The sequence below is a fragment of the Scyliorhinus torazame genome, chromosome 14, assembly GCF_047496885.1.
Source record: "Scyliorhinus torazame isolate Kashiwa2021f chromosome 14, sScyTor2.1, whole genome shotgun sequence".
Taxonomy (NCBI): domain Eukaryota; kingdom Metazoa; phylum Chordata; class Chondrichthyes; order Carcharhiniformes; family Scyliorhinidae; genus Scyliorhinus; species Scyliorhinus torazame.
Genome location: NC_092720.1, coordinates 166,735,413 through 166,753,653, shown reverse-complemented (window position 1 = coordinate 166,753,653; position 18,241 = coordinate 166,735,413). Strand labels below are relative to the sequence as shown.

General features: G+C 45.8%; 2 protein-coding genes and 1 long non-coding RNA gene across 3 annotated transcripts in view; 2 read left to right on the top strand and 1 right to left on the bottom strand.

The window, feature by feature from the left end:
• Nucleotides 1-18,241, top strand: part of LOC140390184 (uncharacterized) — a 211,190-nt gene that overhangs the window by 58,409 nt on the left and 134,540 nt on the right. The gene's annotated exons all lie outside the window — the stretch shown is intronic.
• The window catches only part of LOC140390188 (uncharacterized), a 123,525-nt gene that overhangs the window by 22,677 nt on the left and 82,607 nt on the right, over nucleotides 1-18,241 (bottom strand). The window contains exon 2 of the long non-coding RNA XR_011934580.1: nucleotides 1,267-1,376. This is a non-coding gene — a long non-coding RNA (uncharacterized lncRNA). The remainder of the gene's footprint in view (nucleotides 1-1,266; nucleotides 1,377-18,241) is intronic.
• LOC140390183 (uncharacterized) lies at nucleotides 7,085-16,981 on the top strand. Its single transcript, XM_072475132.1, has 2 exons — nucleotides 7,085-7,140; nucleotides 8,127-16,981. Exon 2 carries the CDS (start codon nucleotides 8,575-8,577, stop codon nucleotides 9,442-9,444), a length of 870 nt encoding a protein of 289 aa, XP_072331233.1. The 5' UTR covers nucleotides 7,085-7,140; nucleotides 8,127-8,574; the 3' UTR covers nucleotides 9,445-16,981.

The window sequence follows — 18,241 nt, the reverse complement described above, 5'->3', positions numbered from 1 at the left end:
AACTAGTTACCACTTTAAATCAAATCAAACTTTCAGGTTGCCAGTTTACAGGGAGAAAAGCATTCTGTACACAGCCTTGGGACTTAACCCCTTAGAAACTGAATCTAATACAATAGAAATATTAGTTAGCACTCTTATTTCTGAGTTCAATTCTCACTCCAGAGACTTGAGCACTGAGGCTGACACTCCAGTGCAGTACTGAGGGAGCGCGCTGCACTGTCAGAGGTACCATCTTTCAGATCAGTTAAACCAAGGACCAACCCCTCCCCATCTGCCCTCTCAGGTGAATGTAAAAGATCCCATGATACTACATTTTATAAGAGCAGGGGGGTTATCCCTGACCTCCTGGTCATAATAGCTCCGTCACAAAAACAGATTATCACATTGCTGGAACTGCAAATTATAAACCCGTTGATGGAGAAAGTATACCAGCCACAGTGACATTGACCAACATATTGTGTGCACAACAGGACTCTTCCAGTAGGCTCCTGAATGTTTCAGTGAATAGGAACATGCCATGTTGACAAATTGGGTAGCTCAAAATGAATCTAAGTGGATCACATCAAGCACTTGTGATCCTGCTCTCCTCTGTTAAAACTGTTCATTATTCCAGGACCATCCTGAAGAGAGATGACCCCCAACTTCTCCTCCCCAAAACCACTGTGTCCTTGTGGAAGTTGTGTTCCAGCTGTACAGAGCTCTGTTTAGACCCTATCTGGAGAACTGTGTTCAGTTCTGGGTACCACACCTCAGAAAGGATACATTGGCCTTGGAGGGAGTGCAGCGTAGATTCAACAGAATGTTCCAGGGTGAAAAGGGTTAAATTATGTGGACAGGTTGTACAGACTGAGTTTGTGTTCCCTTGAATGTAGAAAATGAAGGGGTAATTTAATTGAGGTGTTTAAGATGATTAAAGTGGGCAGCACGGTGGCACTGTGGTTAGCATTGCTGTCCAAGAATCCGGGTTCAATTTCGACACTGGGTGATGTGCATGGAGCTTTCACATTCTCCCCGTGCCTGCGTGCGTTTCCTCCAGTGCTTCTGCAGTGTAAACATGTGCAGGTTAGGTGAACTGATCATGCTAATAGTGTCCAAAGGTTAGGTGGGGTAAGTGGGAAAGGGGCGGGGGATTGGGCCTAGGTAGGGTGCTGTATCGCAGTGTTTTTACCAACCTTTGGACCCACGCTGGCCAAGCTTGGCGACCTACGTCGGCCGACCTTCGGGACCCGCGCCGCCCAAACTTTGCCACCCACCGTTTTCACTTACCTTTAATGCGAGAGGTGAACCTGCTTGGTCCTCACGATCTCGCTTGCGTTGTTATTTAATGTTACATTTCTGATAATGACTTCAGCTGCTGATTTAAGATCTCACTTCATCTGTTGAAAAAAATAAAGAGGTTTGTCCTCGCCATGTTTAGTCTTCAAATGTCTTTGAAGGTTTGAGGGTTTTGAACTTTCATTTGCCAGTGCTTCCCTGCATTGAACACACATGATCTTTGAATCGGGTTTACAGTGGCACAATTAATAACCCATATCTTTTTTATGCTGCTTTGTTCCTGTTTTCAGCTTCTTCTTCATGGGTTATTCACCAGAGGCCCTGGAGCTCACACCAGCAGTGCTGCAGCTGCAAAATGGACCAATCTCTTGCGCCCAGAACACATGACGTCAGTGTACAGGGCACGTGACATGCTCTCTCCCGCCCGTGACCCACCTGTGAGTCGCGACCCTGGATTTGAAAATAACTACTCTATCTAAGGGCCGGTGCAGACTCGATGGGCCGTATGACCTCCTTCTGTACTGTAGGGATTCTATGATTCTATAAATGAGTTAATAGAGTAGTTCGAGAGAAACTATTCTTTTAGTGGGAGAGTCCAGAACAAGGGGACACAGCATTAAAATTAGAGCTCGGCAGTTCAGGGGTGATGTCAGCAAACACTTCTTCACAGAAAGGGGACTGGAAATCTGGAACTCTCTCCCCACAAAATCTGTTGAGGCTGGGGGTCAATTGAAAATTTCAAAACTGAGATTGATAGTGTTATAACACCGATGAGGACCACGGGGAAGCCATTGTTGATCCCACCGTAGGACTCACGGAATACGAGCTTCCCAGGTAAGGATGCAGGCCACACAGCTGGAGCTTGTTACAAACGAACATAAAAGCAGGGCCTGGTGTGGTTAGCTCTCTCAGTAAGGGCTGTACTGGGAGCAAGTTGCTGCCTTGAGTAGAATATTGTACTTAGTTAAATAAACCTCTGTTCTTTTACCGCTGGCTTCCTCAAGTTACTAAACTGGCATCGAGGGAAAAAGGATACTCTGGACTAGCTTGTGGAACTGCCTAGCTGTCTGGTAATTTGTTATCCTGGAAGGAAGGGACATAACAGTTCAGGACGCCACTATTCTGGAACTTGGAAGCCTTTGATGCAGGCCTGGAAGACTGGAACCAGTATGTGGAGCGCAAGAGATATTTCTTCCAGTTGAATGGATTTTAGGGGGGGGGGGGGGGGGGGAGAGAGAGAGAGAGAGAGAGAGAGAGAGAGAGAGACCGTCAGAAAGCCCTCGAGATCACCGGTCGGACCGAGACCTTTAGATCATAAAAAGGCTAAGGCTACACCAGACTCCAAATCATTTGCTGAGTTGGTTGCTTTGGTTTCTGAACACTATGATCCCAAGCTTTCTTTAATTGTGCAGTGGTATTGTTTTAATACGGTGGTGCAGTCTCGCTTGAATTGATCACTGATTTCTTGACCCACCTGAGACGTCTAGCTGAGCATTACGAGTTCGGGCCATCTTATTCCGAAATGTTGAGGGATAGGTGCGGCATAAACAACATGGCCATTCAAAAGAAACTGATGGCGGAGTCCACCTTGGATTTGAAATGAGTCATTGAGCTTCCGCTGTCCCGAGAGCACATTGTGAAAGGAGTGCAGGACCTGCAGGGATCCATGGACTACAGCGTTCATAGTTTGGCTCGCTCTTTGTTTCAAACCCCCACTGCATCGCTGAACAGGGCAGGTCTGATCAGACCTCCTCCGAAAGGGTAGCTCCTGAGGTAATTCCGCAGCTGGATAAAGCTCTCTGGTGCTACCAGTGGAATCCCTCCCCCAAGGAAGAAGGGAAAGCCAGCCATATTGCCAAATGTGTGTTCGGAGGACTCATGATGGTCAGAGCGGCCAATTTCGGTGCAGAGAACGCCATCCACGACAGCGGCTGAGATCACCTCAAACCAGGGCCTTACAGATGGGCCCTCCGGATGAGGACTGTTTAATCCAACTGAACTGCCTCACGGCCCCAAAGGTAGCACTGATCCGGATCACGTCACAGGTCAATAGACATCCTGTGCTAATGGAAATGGACACTGGATCTGTTGTCTCCATCATCTGAACATTTTGGCTACTCCATGCAGGGATCATACCGCTGACATTGCGCAACACCAAAGCGAGGTTGGCGACCTATACCGGCGGCCCTTGGATATCATGGGAACAATCGTGACTCTGGTAATGCATGGGCAGCAGTGGGTCCGTCTTCCCTTGGTTGTGGTACAGGGACCAGGGTACAATTTGCTGGGCTGTGACTGGTTGTATGTGAATCCTCAATTTCAACTGGCAATAGATTTTTCGGATGGGCACTGGGAATCTGTATGATGTCTTGGGAAAATACACCAAAGTGTTCCAAGAAGGTCTGGGCAGGATAAAGGGGGCCAAGGCCCATATCTACATGGATCCTGATGCTCAGCCCTGGTATTTTAGGTTGAGGCCTGTCCCTGATACACTGCTTGTCAAAGCTGAGGTGGAGCTTCGCCGCCTACAGGATCTGGCGGGGTCATATGCCGGGTATAGTTTGCGAAATAGGCTGCACCCATGGTGCCGGTAATGAAGCCTGACAAAAAGCCCAATGTCTGGAGTGGAGGATTTGTACACAAAACTTGCTGGAGGATGTTTTGTCACAAAGCAATGCTTATTGAGAGGTGGAGCGAGATCTAGAGTCCAAGAAATTTGCAACCATTAACATCCATCAGCGGTTATTTGAATGCAGCTACTTTCTGTTCTTCGGCCCCGGTAATTTTTTAGCGAATAATGGAGAATATCTTGCAGAGCCTGCCGAAGGTGGCTGTCTATCTGGAAGATGCATTCATCACAGGCACCATGGAGAAGGTGTACATGGGCAACCTGTAGGAAATGCTCTGGCAGTTTTCCCAAGTGGATACCCGGCTAAAGAGGAGTGAGTGTGTACTCTGCACGAGAGTGGTGACTTATTTATGTTAGGGTGGATAGGGATGGTCTACACCTCGTTGAAGATAAGGTTTGGGCTATAGAAGCGGCCCGACCCCAAAGAACACCACTGAGCTCCAGTCGTTCCTAAGCCTGGTTAACTACTATGGGAAGTTCATTGTAAACTTGGCCACTTTATTAGCCCCACTCCATGTACTAAAGAAGGGCCAGGAGTGGTCTGGGTGCTTCACAGGACAAAACATTTGCTCAGTGTAAAAAGCAACTGTCAGCCATCAGCTCGAATGCACTATGATCCGGCTTGGCCACTAACCTTGACAGGGGCAGCATGGTAGCACAGTGGTTAGCACTGTTGCTTCACAGCTCCAGGGTCCCAGGTTCGATTTCCGGCTTGGGTCACTGTCTGTGCGGAGTCTGCACGTTCTCCCAGTGTCTGCGTGGGTTTCTTCCGGGTACTCTGGTTTCCTCCTACAAGTCCCGAAAGACATGCTGTCAGGTAATTTGGACATTCTGAATTCTCCCTCAGTGTACCCGAACAGGCGCCAGAATGTGGCGACTAGCGTTTTTTTACAGTAACTTCATTGCAGTATTAATGTAAGCCTACTTGTGACAATAAAGATCATTATTATTACATGCAATGCCTCCCTCTAGGACATTGGGGCAATGCTGGCTCACAGGTAGGACGACAGCATGGAGCGCCCATTGCGATAACTTCAAGGACCCTGGCGGACGCAGGGCGACATTACACTCAAAATGAGAAGAAGGGCAAAGCAAAGTGGGAGAAAGAGTTGGGAGATGATATAGAGGAGCGTTCTGGTGTGAGGTGCTCCGGAGAGTGAATGCCTCCACCTCGTGCATGAGGTTGGAGCTGATACAGCTGAAGGTGATATACAGAGCACGCCTCACGAGGGTGGGGATGAGCCGATTCTTTGACGGAGTCGATGTGTGTGAACGTTGCGGCGGCGGTGTTGGGGAGGGGGGGGGCGCTAATCAAGTTCATATGTTTTGGTCCTGTCCAAAGCTAGAGGATTACTGGAAGGAGGTTTTTCGGGTAATTTCTAAAGTGGTGCACGTGAAACTGGACCCGGGCCCCCGGGAGGCCATATTCGGGGTGTCGGACCAGCCAGGGTTGGAAACCAGTGCGGAGACAGATGATGTAGCCTTCGCCTCGTTGATCACTCGAAGGCGGATCCTGATAGGTTGGAGAAACCTCTCCAGCCTGTGCCCTGCCGTGGCGGGGGGACCTGTTGGAATTCTTGACTCTTGAGAAGGTTAAGTTTGAACTGAGGGGAAGGATGGAGGGGTTCTACAATTCATGGGCGTTATTCATTATGCACTTTCAAGAACTGGATAACATCGAACATTAGTTGGGACTGGTGGGCAGGAGATTTGGGGGTCTGTGTGTTAATGGTGACTATGGGTGATTCCGGATTCCTTTTTGTCATTTGTTTATGTGAACATGCGGGCTAATGTTTGGGGTTTGGTGGCAGGATGGGATCGTGTTATTGATATTGGGATTGACTTATTTGTTACTGATTATTGTTTATTGTTGGTGGTTGTAAATTTGGGAGAAAATGTGAAAAAGAATAAAAATATATATATTTTTTTTAAATCGAGAAGGGCTTAGTGGTAACATCTGGCGTCAAGAAATTCCACCAGACCATTTATGGGTGGCATTTCTCCATTGTGACATGGTGGGCGACACAGTGGCTAGACATCTACCTCACAGCACCAGAGACCCGGGTTCTTTTCCGACCTTGGATCACTTGTGTGTGGAGTTTGCACGTTCTACCCACGCCTACATGGGTTTCATCCAGGTGCTCTGGTTTCCTCCCACAGTTCAAAGATGTGCAGGTTAGGTTGGTTAGCCAAGCTAAATTGTCCCTTAGTGTTTGAAAAGATGTGCAGGTTGGATTAAAGGGTTAATGGGATAGGGTGGGAGAGTGAGATTGGGTGAAGTACTCTTTTCAGAGGGTCAGTGCAGATGTGAGGGCTGAATGGCCTCCTTCTGCACTGTAGGGATTCTATGATTCCATGAATGTTTTGGCCTCAACTGCTTACTTTTAAAAAACATTTTAAAATAAATTTAGAGTACCCAATTAATTTTTTCCAATAATGGGGCAATTTTAGAGTGGCCAATCCACCTACCATGCACATCTTTTGGGTTGTGGGGCAAAACCCACGCAAACAGGGGGAGAAAACTCCACACAGACAGTAACCCAGAGCCGGGATCGAACCTGGGACCTCGGCACTGTGAGGCAGCAGTGCTAACCACTGTACCACCGTGCTGCCCTGGCCTCAACTACTTTCTGTGGTAGTGAGTTCCATAGGCTCACCACTCTCTGGCGGAGGATGCTTTCCACCAGAATCTCAGTCCACATTTCAGACAAATTCATTCAATCAATCAAAGAACAAAGAAAATTACAGCTCAGAAACAGGCCTTTCAGCCCTGCAAGCCTGCACAGACCATGCTGCCTTTCTGAACTAAAATCCCCTACCCTTCCGGACACCATATCCCTCTATTCCCATCCTATTTGTGTATTTGTCAAGACGCCCCTTAAAAGTCACTATCATACCTGTTCCACTACCTCCCACGGTAGCCAGTTCCAGGCTCCCACCACCCTCTGTAAAAAAACTTAAACCTATGTCCCCTAGTAATTGACAGACTCTGTGCCTGAACATTCGCGCGCGCGTGTACATGTAGTTCTGACCAGGAGACTGCTTGCTGACAACCTGCACATATCTGAGTGGAGCGGTCAGTCTGAGAAGTCCCACCCACTGCTCTCAAGGGCGGCTTTTAAGTCTTTGTTTCTGATTGGCTGTGAGAGACGTCAATCAGAGAGCCCACCCACTCTCTTTTCCTCTACTACAGCTGCTTCACTTCCTGTAGGGACTCAAAACCAAGTAAGGAGATGGTGAGTGAAGGAGCAGAATTTAGAATAATTACATTGCACAATATCCACAATAATGTTCAGGCAGTCTTTCAGACTATCCGGTGGGTAATCGGGTGTGGAAATGCCCCTTATGCTGTGTGAGAAGCTCCAGCTCAGAGACCTGTTTACTCGGTGCTTTGTGCTGAACTGTTTGATTGGCTGTGTGTTGGATATTGAGGTTGTTTATTGGAAGCATTTCCCTTCTGGTTTACAGGCTGAGTTTTGTTGATGGATCCTTACTGAATATGGGAAGGTGAGGTGTCATTATTTGGAAGGGGCAGAGACACATTTCTTGAAATGTCTTCTGTAAAGATTTTGCCTGAAGGCCTTGGCCTTTCCCAATAGCCTGGGTTTGGATTTGCTAGTTTTGCCCAGTGCTGTGTGTGAGAGCTGAAGTTGGGATGTGCAGTCTGAGTGAGTGCAGTGTATCTAATTTCCCAGGATAAACCAGAACTCTTCAGTCAGCTACACTGAAGCAATATTTTCCTTAGCTTCCAGCATTTCCTGCCCAATGTGTTATTTTCAAATAATTTTGGAAAACAAGGAGAAATTTCAAAATCTCATTGAATTAACATTTCAATAATATGTTTTTTAATATTAAACACATCCTTTTAGGTTAAAATTGATCTGTGCCAGTATGACTCGAGCTCACACTCAATTGAAAGCCCGTTTTACACACTGACCAACTGTCTTTTCCATTACCCTCATTGTGTCTGGGAAGATGGGGACTGGGCAGAGGAAAGAAAGTAGCCAATTTGTCTGCTCCTGGTCACTATATAGTGTTCCTGCTGGAAACAAGGTGTGTGACAGTCAAGTGAAGGAAAATAAAGGACTTGTATCGGATCACCACACAGGGAAATATCAGACTGGCTCTCACTATGGAACAGTCTCTAACTGAGGTGTCAGTCCCTTCAGCAAAGGAGGAGATGGAGTTGGATGAAATTATCTTTCCTTTTCCTGTATTACAGAAGGATTGCTCCGCACTACACCAGAGAATACAGAGAGGATAGACACCACAGATAGATCCTGACCATCAGCCAAGGAACAACTGAACCATTGTGGGAAGACATCCAGTCCCTTCACAGCATTGCTCAACAGAGAAGATTAGGTTGTGAAACCATAATTTGAAATTGGTCAGGTCAGGGGAGCTTTGACATATCATCAGATCTGAAACTGGTCAGTGGCGTGGAGTGTTCCATCAGAACGAACCTTTCCGAAGGTTTGGCTGTGGCCGATCAGTCAGGGCGAGGCTGGGAAGAAGCGCAAGTGGGCTCCCAATGTGGTGAGACTTCAATCATTCATCGAGCCTCATGAACCACTGACTCATTCCTACAGGTGAAAGGCTGTTCAAGTGAGAGGAGGGCTCTGAGCACACAAGGTGCATATGTTGTGCAACTGCTACAAAAGGACAGTTACATGGAAGAGAAATCATTCAAGTGTGAGGTATGTGACCGAGCCTTTGCACAGTCATCGACACTCGTGAATCACCAACGTATTCACACTGGGGAGAAACCATTTAAATGTGAAGTGTGCAACAAGGGCTTTACACAGTTATCTGGTCTGGTCAATCACCAGCCCATTCACACAGGGGAAAGACCATTTACCTGTGAAGTGTGCAACAAATCATTCTCACAATCATCGACCCTCCTTGTACACAAACGCATTCATACAGGGGAGAAACCATTCAGGTGCAAAGTGTGTATCAAATCATTTTCAGATTCATCAACCCTCCGCAGGCACCAACGCATTCACACAGGAGAGAAACCATTCACATGTCAGGTATGCGACAAATCATTCTCGTCATCATCGGATCTCCGCATACACCAACGGATTCATACAGGGGAGAAACCGTTCATGTGTGAGGTGTGTGACAAATCATTCTCGTCATCATCAGATCTCCGCATACACCAACGCATTCACACTGGGGAGAAACCATTCAAGTGCGAGGTGTGCGAGAAATCATTCTCACAGTCAGGGAATCTCCGCACACACCAACGCACTCACACAGGAGAGAAACTGTTCAAATGTAACATATGTGAAAAATCATTCTCTGACTCAACGAGACTCCTGCTCCATCAGAGGATTCACACAGGGGAGAAACCATTTAAGTGTGAGGTGTGTGACAAATTATTCTCTGTGTCATCGAGCCTCCGTGTCCACCACCGCATTCACACTGGGGAGAAACCATTCACATGTGCTGTGTGCAACAAATCATTCTCAAGGTCATGTAACCTCCGTGTCCATCAGAGGAGGATCCATACAAGGGGAGTAACCCTTAAAGTGTGAGATTTGTGACAAAACTTTCACGATGACTTTGACCCTCCAGAACATCACACGGGAGAAACACTTAAGGTGCAATGTTTGTGACAAGGATTTCACCACACTCCTCTGACCTCCTGAAGCCCCAGCAGATTCATACACAGAAATTGTTCAGGTGTGAGGTGTGGGACAAGTCTTTCACACAGTCAGCTTATCTTCTGGTCCATCACTGCACTCACACAGGAAAGAAACCCTATTGGTGTGAGTTCTGTAATAAAGCTTTCACACAATCATTGGACCTCCTGGAACATCAGTGAACCCACGCGGGAATGACGGAACCAAGTTCTTACTAATCTGTCAGCAGAGTGTGAATCTCTACACAAGTTCAGTGCAAAGAATGTTTAGTTGGGGCACAGAACAAGAAGCAGCTTTCACTCGCATCAAACAATGAGTGATGACAACGTCAGTGCTGAGGTACTATGATGTCAATGATGAAGTCATCCTGGAGTGAGATGCCAGTGAAACAGGACTTGGAGCAACCCTCATGCAGCATGGACAACCAGTTGTGTTTGTATCCAGAGCATTAACACAAACTGAACAATGCTATATACAGATTGAGAAAGAGTGCCTGGATATTCTCTTTGTGAGCATTTCAACCAGTACCTGTTTGGGAGAAAGTGATGGTAGAGTCTGACCATAAGCCACTTGAAAGCATTTTTTTCAAACTACTCTGCTCCAAAGTGTAACAAGGATGTTACTTAATTTGCAGAAATATCATTTGGAAATTAAGTATAAGCAAGGGAACCAGATGTAAATTACTGACATGCTGTGGAGAGCTGCTCTCTCTTTGAAGGAAGTTGATGAAGCTAGTGCAGAGTGTGAAATCTTCCAGATTCAACAAGAAGCAACAGTACAACATGCTCTGGAATCATGAACCCAGCAGAGACATTGAATCTGACAGACAAGCTTCTTGCTCATATCAAACAAACTCCACAGCGATATACAACTCTTCAAATGTTACAGGACATTGTAATGAAAGGATGGCCTGAAACCAACAAGGCCACACCTGTTGCTGTAAGAAAGTATTGGGCAATCAGAGATGAAGCGATTGCCCAAGGTGACATCTTGTACAAAGGGACTCGGGCATTATCCCGAAAGAGATGAGAAAAGAGAGGTTGAAGCACATCCACACAAATCGACAAGGAATCAAATCTAGTCTGAGGAAGGAAGGCTCTACTTGCCAAACATAAGCAATGAGATTACAGACCAGATTATCCAGTGCAGTGCCTGTAATGAGCATCATGCTAAGCAAGATAAAGAGTTGCTCATAACTCCTGACATCCAGACAGACCATGGATGAAGCTTGGAGTAGATCTCTTCACTCTCAGTGGAACTAATTATCTCATCACAGTCGAATACTATTCAGACGACTGGGAGTTAGACCAGTTTACGTCAATGATTATCAGTGACTAATGTCACGCTGCCCCCAGGCTACTCTTTCAACAGCTAATAAACTACTGAGGCCAGATGTAGTAACAGGAGAGAGTGACAAGATCAAAGTGAAATGACAGAACGGCAAGTTTCACTTTGATAAGGCTGCCAAATCATTGCCAGAGCTGAGAGCAGATCAGAGTGAATACGCTCAACTCACCCAACAAAAGTCAGCTCACTGGGAAACTTGGGATCTGTGTAGAGAAGTTCACGTCGATCGACTTCCACTGGTGGCCATGGAGTGAGTGGTTGTACACAGGGCAGCTCCGCTCGAAGGCATTGATTTGAGCTCTTTTTACCCGAAAGTGAGATCATTTGTTCAGGAAAGCGTAGCTGAAGGAGTAGTGAAGATTTCCCCGTGAGTGGCATGTCTATTGGTTACCAGACCCGGCAGAAAAAGGTTAAAGACCTGGCCAAGGAATTAGAAGAGATTTGTGATGCAGTAGCAATTGTGAAGATGGCGGAAGGGAAGGGTTGTCGCAAGTTGAAAAGCCCCAGATGGAGCAATTGATTGCGTTTATTAGAGAGGAGTTCCACCAGCAGCGAAAGGAGATGCATGAGGATCGGATAAGGAGATGCGTGAATATCAGATGAAGGCCATCGAGGGAGCAGTACATAGTACACAGGCATAGTACATAGAACATACAGTGATATTTCTCAACCCCCTCCATTGATCCTTTAGGATCGATGGAGGGGGTTGAGAAATATCTGGAGGCACAGGGATGGTAAATTCGGGAGATGGCGAAGGTGATGTCCGACAACAGTGATCGGGTGGTGGCGTTGGAGGCAGAGGTGGGGCTCCTGGGGGACCTTTGCAAGTCGCTAAGGGCAAAGGTAGAGCACAATAGCACAAGTGGATAGCACTGTGGCTTCACAGCGCCAGGGTCCCAGGTTCGATTCCCCGCTGGGTCACTGTCTGTGCGGAGTCTGCACGTTCTCCCCATGTCTGCATGGGTTTCCTCCGGGTGCTCCGGTTTCCTCCCACAGTCCAAAGATGTGCAGGTTAGGTGGATTGGCCATGATAAATTGCCCTTAGTTGTCAAAAAAGTTAGGAGGGGTTATTGGGTTACAGGGATAGGATGGAAGTGAGGGCTTAAGTGGGTCAGTGCAGACTCGATGGGCCAAATGGCCTTCTTCTGCACTGTATGTTCTCTGTACTATGTCTATGTACTATGTAGAGGAGCAAGAGAACAGGACCAGAAGGCAGAACTTGTGTATCATTGGCCTGCCTGAGGGTGTGGAAGGTACAAGTGCCAAGAGCTATGTCTCAAGTATGCTGGCGGGGCTGGTGGTGGAGGGGTTGCTGGACAAGGCCCTAGAGGTGGACCGGGTGTACAGGTCCCTAAGGCAGAAGCCAAGTGCGCGGGAGCTGCCGCAGGTGGTGATTGTGAAGAAGGAAAAGATGTTGCAATGGACCAGGGAGAAGCGGAACTGCGAATGGGAAGGGAACAGAGTCCGAATCTATCAAGATATCGGTACGGAGCTGGCGAAGAGGCGTGCCAGGTTTAACGAGGCCAAAGCGGTGCTGTACCGACGGCAGATTCGGTTTGGGGTACTGTACCTGGTGAAATGAAATGAAATGAAAATCGCTTATTGTCACAAGTAGGCTTCAAATGAAGTTACTGTGAAAAGCCCCTAGTCGCCACATTCCGGCGCCTGTTCGGGGAGGAATTGAACCGTGCTGCTGGCCTGCCTTGGTCTGCTTTCAAAGCCAGCGATTTAGCCTTGTGCTAAACAGCCCCCGTGACACCATGGGTGACTTTTCGATAGTCGGGAGTACTATTTTCAAACCCTAGAGGAGGCCAATGACTTCACCAGAGACCATAAATTGTGAATAACCAAATATTGATGGATGACAGAGGAGCTGGAACAGCAGAGATAGGAAGATGCGGGTGTTGTGGGGCCGCAGGGTGAGGGACCTTTTCGAGTGGGGTGATTTTGTCGTTGTGGTTGTTTCAGGGACAATAAATTCGTAAAGGGGCAATAAGTTTGTACGGGGGCAATCCCCCTCCTCCCCTTCCCCAGCCAATGGTGTTTTATATTTGATGGGGGTGAGCTGTGTTTTTGGATTATCTTTGTTTGTGTGGGGGAGGGGAGAGTCCATGTCGAGCCATTTGCACAGACCAAGGAGGGATGGGCAGGGGGAGGGGAGCAGTAGGTAGGTAGGAGGAGTCTTCAGGCAGGCGCTGCCACGCTAGTGAACGGAAGTGAGGTGGGGGAGGTAGCTGCAAGGGATGGTCAACTGGGGGGGATGCGACCTGGCAGTGTTGGAGAATGAGCGCGGTCATGGGCGGAGATGGGGGCCATCTTGGATGGGCCTGGTTCAGGGCAAAATCAAAGGAGGTAGAATTGTAAAGGGATGATGACGGACAGTAGAGGGGAGTGGAGGTGTAAGCCTTCAGTAAGGATGTTCAGGGACTGAACGGGCTGGTGAAGAGATCTTGGGTCTTCACGCATTTGAGGATTTTGCACTCGGGGATGGTCTTTCTGCAGGAGACGGATCTCCGGGTGAAGGATCAGGTTCGGTTGAGAAAGGGAAGGGTCGGTCAGGTACTTCACTTGGGGGTTTGATTCAAAGTCGCGATGGGGTTGCCATTTTGCACTATTGTTTGGATACCGGACCAGACACCAACTATTTTTTCAATTTGTAAAATTGTGTCAAAATATTGTAACGTAAATACTGAACTCAATGTCCTTCTCACTGGTTGAATCCTTATTTTGATAAATATTTATTTATCTGGAAAAATAACCAACAGGTCTTTCTGTATCTTCGTTATTACAGCACTAGTGCCCACATCACTTTAATCAATGGCCACCTTAAATCATGTGTCATAATTTGGTGTCGCTAAAACTGTTGCTATACTTACAGTTTTCAGATTGTCAATTACCTCCTGACATTCTGACATCCACTGAAATTTTCTGTGCCTTTCCAGAAGTTCAGCCAGTGGAGCAGCTACACTGGCTGAAACCACTCATACCCACAAATCTCAGAACTTCTCTGTAGTTGATGGTATTGGGAACTCTCCAATAGCTTTCGTTTTCACATTCCATGGGGACCATCTGACCATATCCAACACTATGGCACAAGAATGTGACTTAGCCTTTTGCAAACTAAATTTTCGTCAAGTTTATTCAATCCAGCTTCCTGTACTTGATCGAACAATTCCTTTAAATGTTTCAAATGCTCCTTCCGCATTTGACTGAACCAGATCATCAGTGTACACTGCACAACTGTTTAGTCCAGAAATGGCCTTGTTGGTTAGTCTTTGGAATGTTGCTGGCGCATTCTTCATTCCAATTGGCATAACTTTAACTGATACAGATTCTTTGGTGTTACAAAAGCCAAAACATCCTTCGCCCTTTCTGATAAAGGTGCTGGCCAGTATCCTTTAAGTCATTAATAAACTTTGGTAATAAACTTTGCTTGTCCCACCTTTTCAATACAGTCTTCAAAATGAGGAATAGGATGCGAATGACTTCGAAACCGCATTGACTTTCCTATAGTCTACACAATGTTCCATTTGGTTTTTGTACCATCACAATAGGTGAGCTCCAATCGCAGCAACTCACTTCAATCATATCATTCTTACGCATTCTTTGAATCTCCTTCTGCGCCAAATTTAGTTGATTGACTCTATTTGGATGTTTCAGAATTGGAATTGAAATTTCTACATCTACATCATGTATAATTTGTTCCCACATATAGCTCTATGTGACTGTAATAGCTCGATCAGGTCACTCTGATTTTCCTCCGGAAAGGAACTCTGTAATTTATGCAAATGTATTATTACTTCCTCATTGTCCAATCTTTTTTGCAAAATGTCAAATTCAGAATCATCTGGATTTCTCTCCTCTGAGTTACAACGACTAACATGGCCACCTTCTTTCCTTCCCTATTAAAATACCTTTTGAGCATATTAACATGACACAATGTGAGATTTCCTTCTGTCATTGGACTCGAAACGTTAGCTCTTTTCTCTCCCTGCAGATGCTGCCAGACCTGCTGAGATTTTCCAGCATTTTCTCTCTGGGTATTAAGGGTGCTGGTTTGATTACCACCAGAGGTTTCCCTATTGCCTGACATGTGTGACATTTATGGCAAAATTCAACTACATTGTGATGCAGTCCGGGCCAATAAAAATATTTTTGTATTTTTGCTTGAGTTTTCCTGAACCCCCTCATGCGCTATCCACAAAAGCTTTATATAACCCTCTGGTAATACAACTTTATGAACTTCTGCCCATTTCTCATCTGCCCGAATATGTAAAGATTTCCACTTCCTCATTGATACATTTTTCCCGAAATACATTCAGATTATATTTCTGTGTGTGCTTTCTGATACAACTGCTTTATCTCTGAATCAGGGCATCACGGTAGCACAGTTGTTAGCACTGTGGCTTCACAGCACCAGGGTCCCAGCTTCGATTCCAGCTTGGGTGACTGTCTGTGCGGAGTCTGCACGTTCTCCCCGTGTCTGCATGGGTTTCCTCCGGTTTCCTCCCACAACTCCTGAAAGATGTGCTTGTTCGGTGAATTGGACATTCAGAATTCTCCCTTTGTGTACCAGAACAGGCGCCAGAGTGTGGCAACTAGGGGATTTCACAGTAACTTTGTTGTAGTGTTAACGTATGCCTACTTGTGAAAATAATAAAGATTATTATTATGTTGTATTTCTACGAACCTTCCTGAACTAAAGATATCTGTTTCATTATCCACCTGCTCTTGTTCTTTATCAACTAGCTGATAAAAGATTGTTTCTGATAATTCAACTGCAGCCTCATTATCTTTACTCCTTGATTTCTCCTTCTGTCTCAACCTATGGCTTTGTGATCTTGTTGCCACACAACCTGGAAATACCACAGTACATGCTTCCTGCAACACCTCTGTTGTTTGACTTTCCATTGGCTTTTCAACCACAGTAGGCATCACTCCCATTTGTGATCCAGCTATATTATTACCCAGGATAACTGAACCTCTGAAAAGGGTAATTTCTCTATATCCTACCTCCACTTTTCACCAGACTCCCTAACTTCACATAATGTAATACTACTCATTTCACCAGTAATCCCACATATTACCACTGTAGGGGCTGGTTTAGCACAGTGGGCTAAATAGCTGGCTAACAATGCCGATTATTATTATGTAAGGGCCCTTCCTGTTGATTCCTTTATTTCCCATTTCGTTTATTTTGCAGTTATCATTTTTGATCCTTGGATGTTTAATGGACATATACCTTTAAGTCGAGCAGAGGAAGTGAGGGACTTAAAGGGTACGAACAGTACATTGTGCTTGCTAGCTTTGGAACATCAGAACTCCGACCCTTTGGCACCTGAGAATCTGAGGGACTCAGTTTGATTGGTTGGTTCATGGCCCATGAATTGGAAAAAGGCTGTATTCTGCCCAGTAACGGGGTGATTGGGTCCTACCAAATGGGGTGGTTTTCAGAGAACCAAGGAAAGTACAGTCAGGTCCTGGACACTCAAAAGGAGAAAATGCTGTGGGAGTCTCGCTCCCCAGAAATGCTGCATAGCTGCTGTATTTCTAAGCCTACAGAGAACCTGGATAAATCTACAGTGAAACCCATTACAGACTGAAAGCAAAAACCTTGAACTAAGGTCCAGATTGAAGGAAGATTTGCTGGAAAACAACCATCTGAAAGCCTTTTATTCTTTTACTTTCATCATTATTTTACACCCCTCTTTTCCCCTCTGTTTATTTGTCTTGTTTGTGTATGTGTGGAGGGTGGGGGGTAGGTATTAGTTAACCAATTGTATGTGCTGCATATTTAATTAAAATTAATTGTGTTAAAATTTATAAACCTGGTGACTATAGTTAATGGATAGCGAAGGGCCAAAGACTTTGGGTGTTTATTCTAAGAAGTATTTGTTAATTTCAATTGTGTTGTGATTCTGGGTCAAGTGACACTGGAATTGACTGCACTAGCCCAGGGGTTGTAACACCACCTTATCTGCCAATGCTTCTTCCAAACAACATATACCTCCTGATCTCTCACCATTAAAGATTGACTTGCTCCTGTATCCTTTTAAGATTTTAACCCCCTTACCTACTTCACCTTTTACACATGAGTAAATATTACTATCACAAATAAAATCTTTATAAAGACACTTTTGACAGTGGTGGGAACACATAATCCTGCCGGCAGCAAACGCCGTGCTGCTGAGAAACACACGGGGGGGGGGGGGGGGGGGGGGCTAGACAATCCCGTGCTCTGTCTCTGGCAAATTGAAATGCGCAGCTATCACTTTAATGATCACCACCTTTCTCATCCCTTCAGGTAAAGTCAACTGCAGCTTGTCCGCCAAATCTAAAAGCTTTGTTTTAACCACCCTTCGTAAACCAGCCAGAGTGACTTCTTAAACACCCAGGAAACGCTTAGCCACTGAAAGCCATTTTACCAGTTCCTATTTAAACTTACAAGAGAATCAACAACTGAAAGAAATTACTAGACCCTCACACTCGCTGTCTTTAAATTCAATAATCCCAAACCAAACAAGGAATTATACTTTTTAACCCCAGTAAAAAGCCCCCAATTTTGTTAGGGGGAACCTAACTGGACCAAACCTCAATTATTTTTAGTTGTAAAATTGTGAGGAAAGGATACTTCAGCCCAGGAGTGATGACTCTGACCAATAGGTATCTTTTATGGTAAAACAAACTAATTTAAACACAGAATCAACCATATTAACCTCAAAGAAATAGTTTAACAACATAAACAGTTCTTAAATAAAAGGGGAAACTTTAACCCACTATCTACAACTGTCATTGTATATATTCCAACAATGCAACCCAGTAGAGTTCAAAATCCACTCATAAATAAAGTCAGCAACCTTTGGAGAGAGAGAGAGACCTGTTTCGAGAACAACCTGAAAATCCTTTGTCTTATCAGAGTCAAATCCTATGGCAAACTGCTGGTCAACTTAAAATCCTATAACATACTGCAAAACTACAGACACACCTGTAGCACCATAGGGCAGCATGGTAGCATTGTGGATAGCACAATTGCTTCACAGCTCCAGGGTCCCAAGTTCGATTCCCCGCTGGGTCACTGTCTGTGCGGAGTCTGCACATCCTGTGTGTGCGTGGGTTTCCTCCGGGTGCTCCGGTTTCCTCCCACGGTCCAAAGATGTGCAGGTTAGGTGGATTGGCCATGATAAATTGCCCTTAGTGTCCAAAATTGCCCTTAGTGTTGGGTGGGGTTACTGGGTTATGGGGATAGGGTGGAGGTGTTGACCTTGGGTAGGGTGCTCTTTCCAAGAGCCGGTGCAGACTCGATGGGCCAAATGGCCTCCTTCTGCACTGTAATTTCTATGAT

Bases quoted from the DNA above. Each gene is read 5' to 3' on its own strand.
- LOC140390183 (XM_072475132.1), top strand. From the start codon at position 8,575: ATGGAAGAGAAATCATTCAAGTGTGAGGTATGTGACCGAGCCTTTGCA.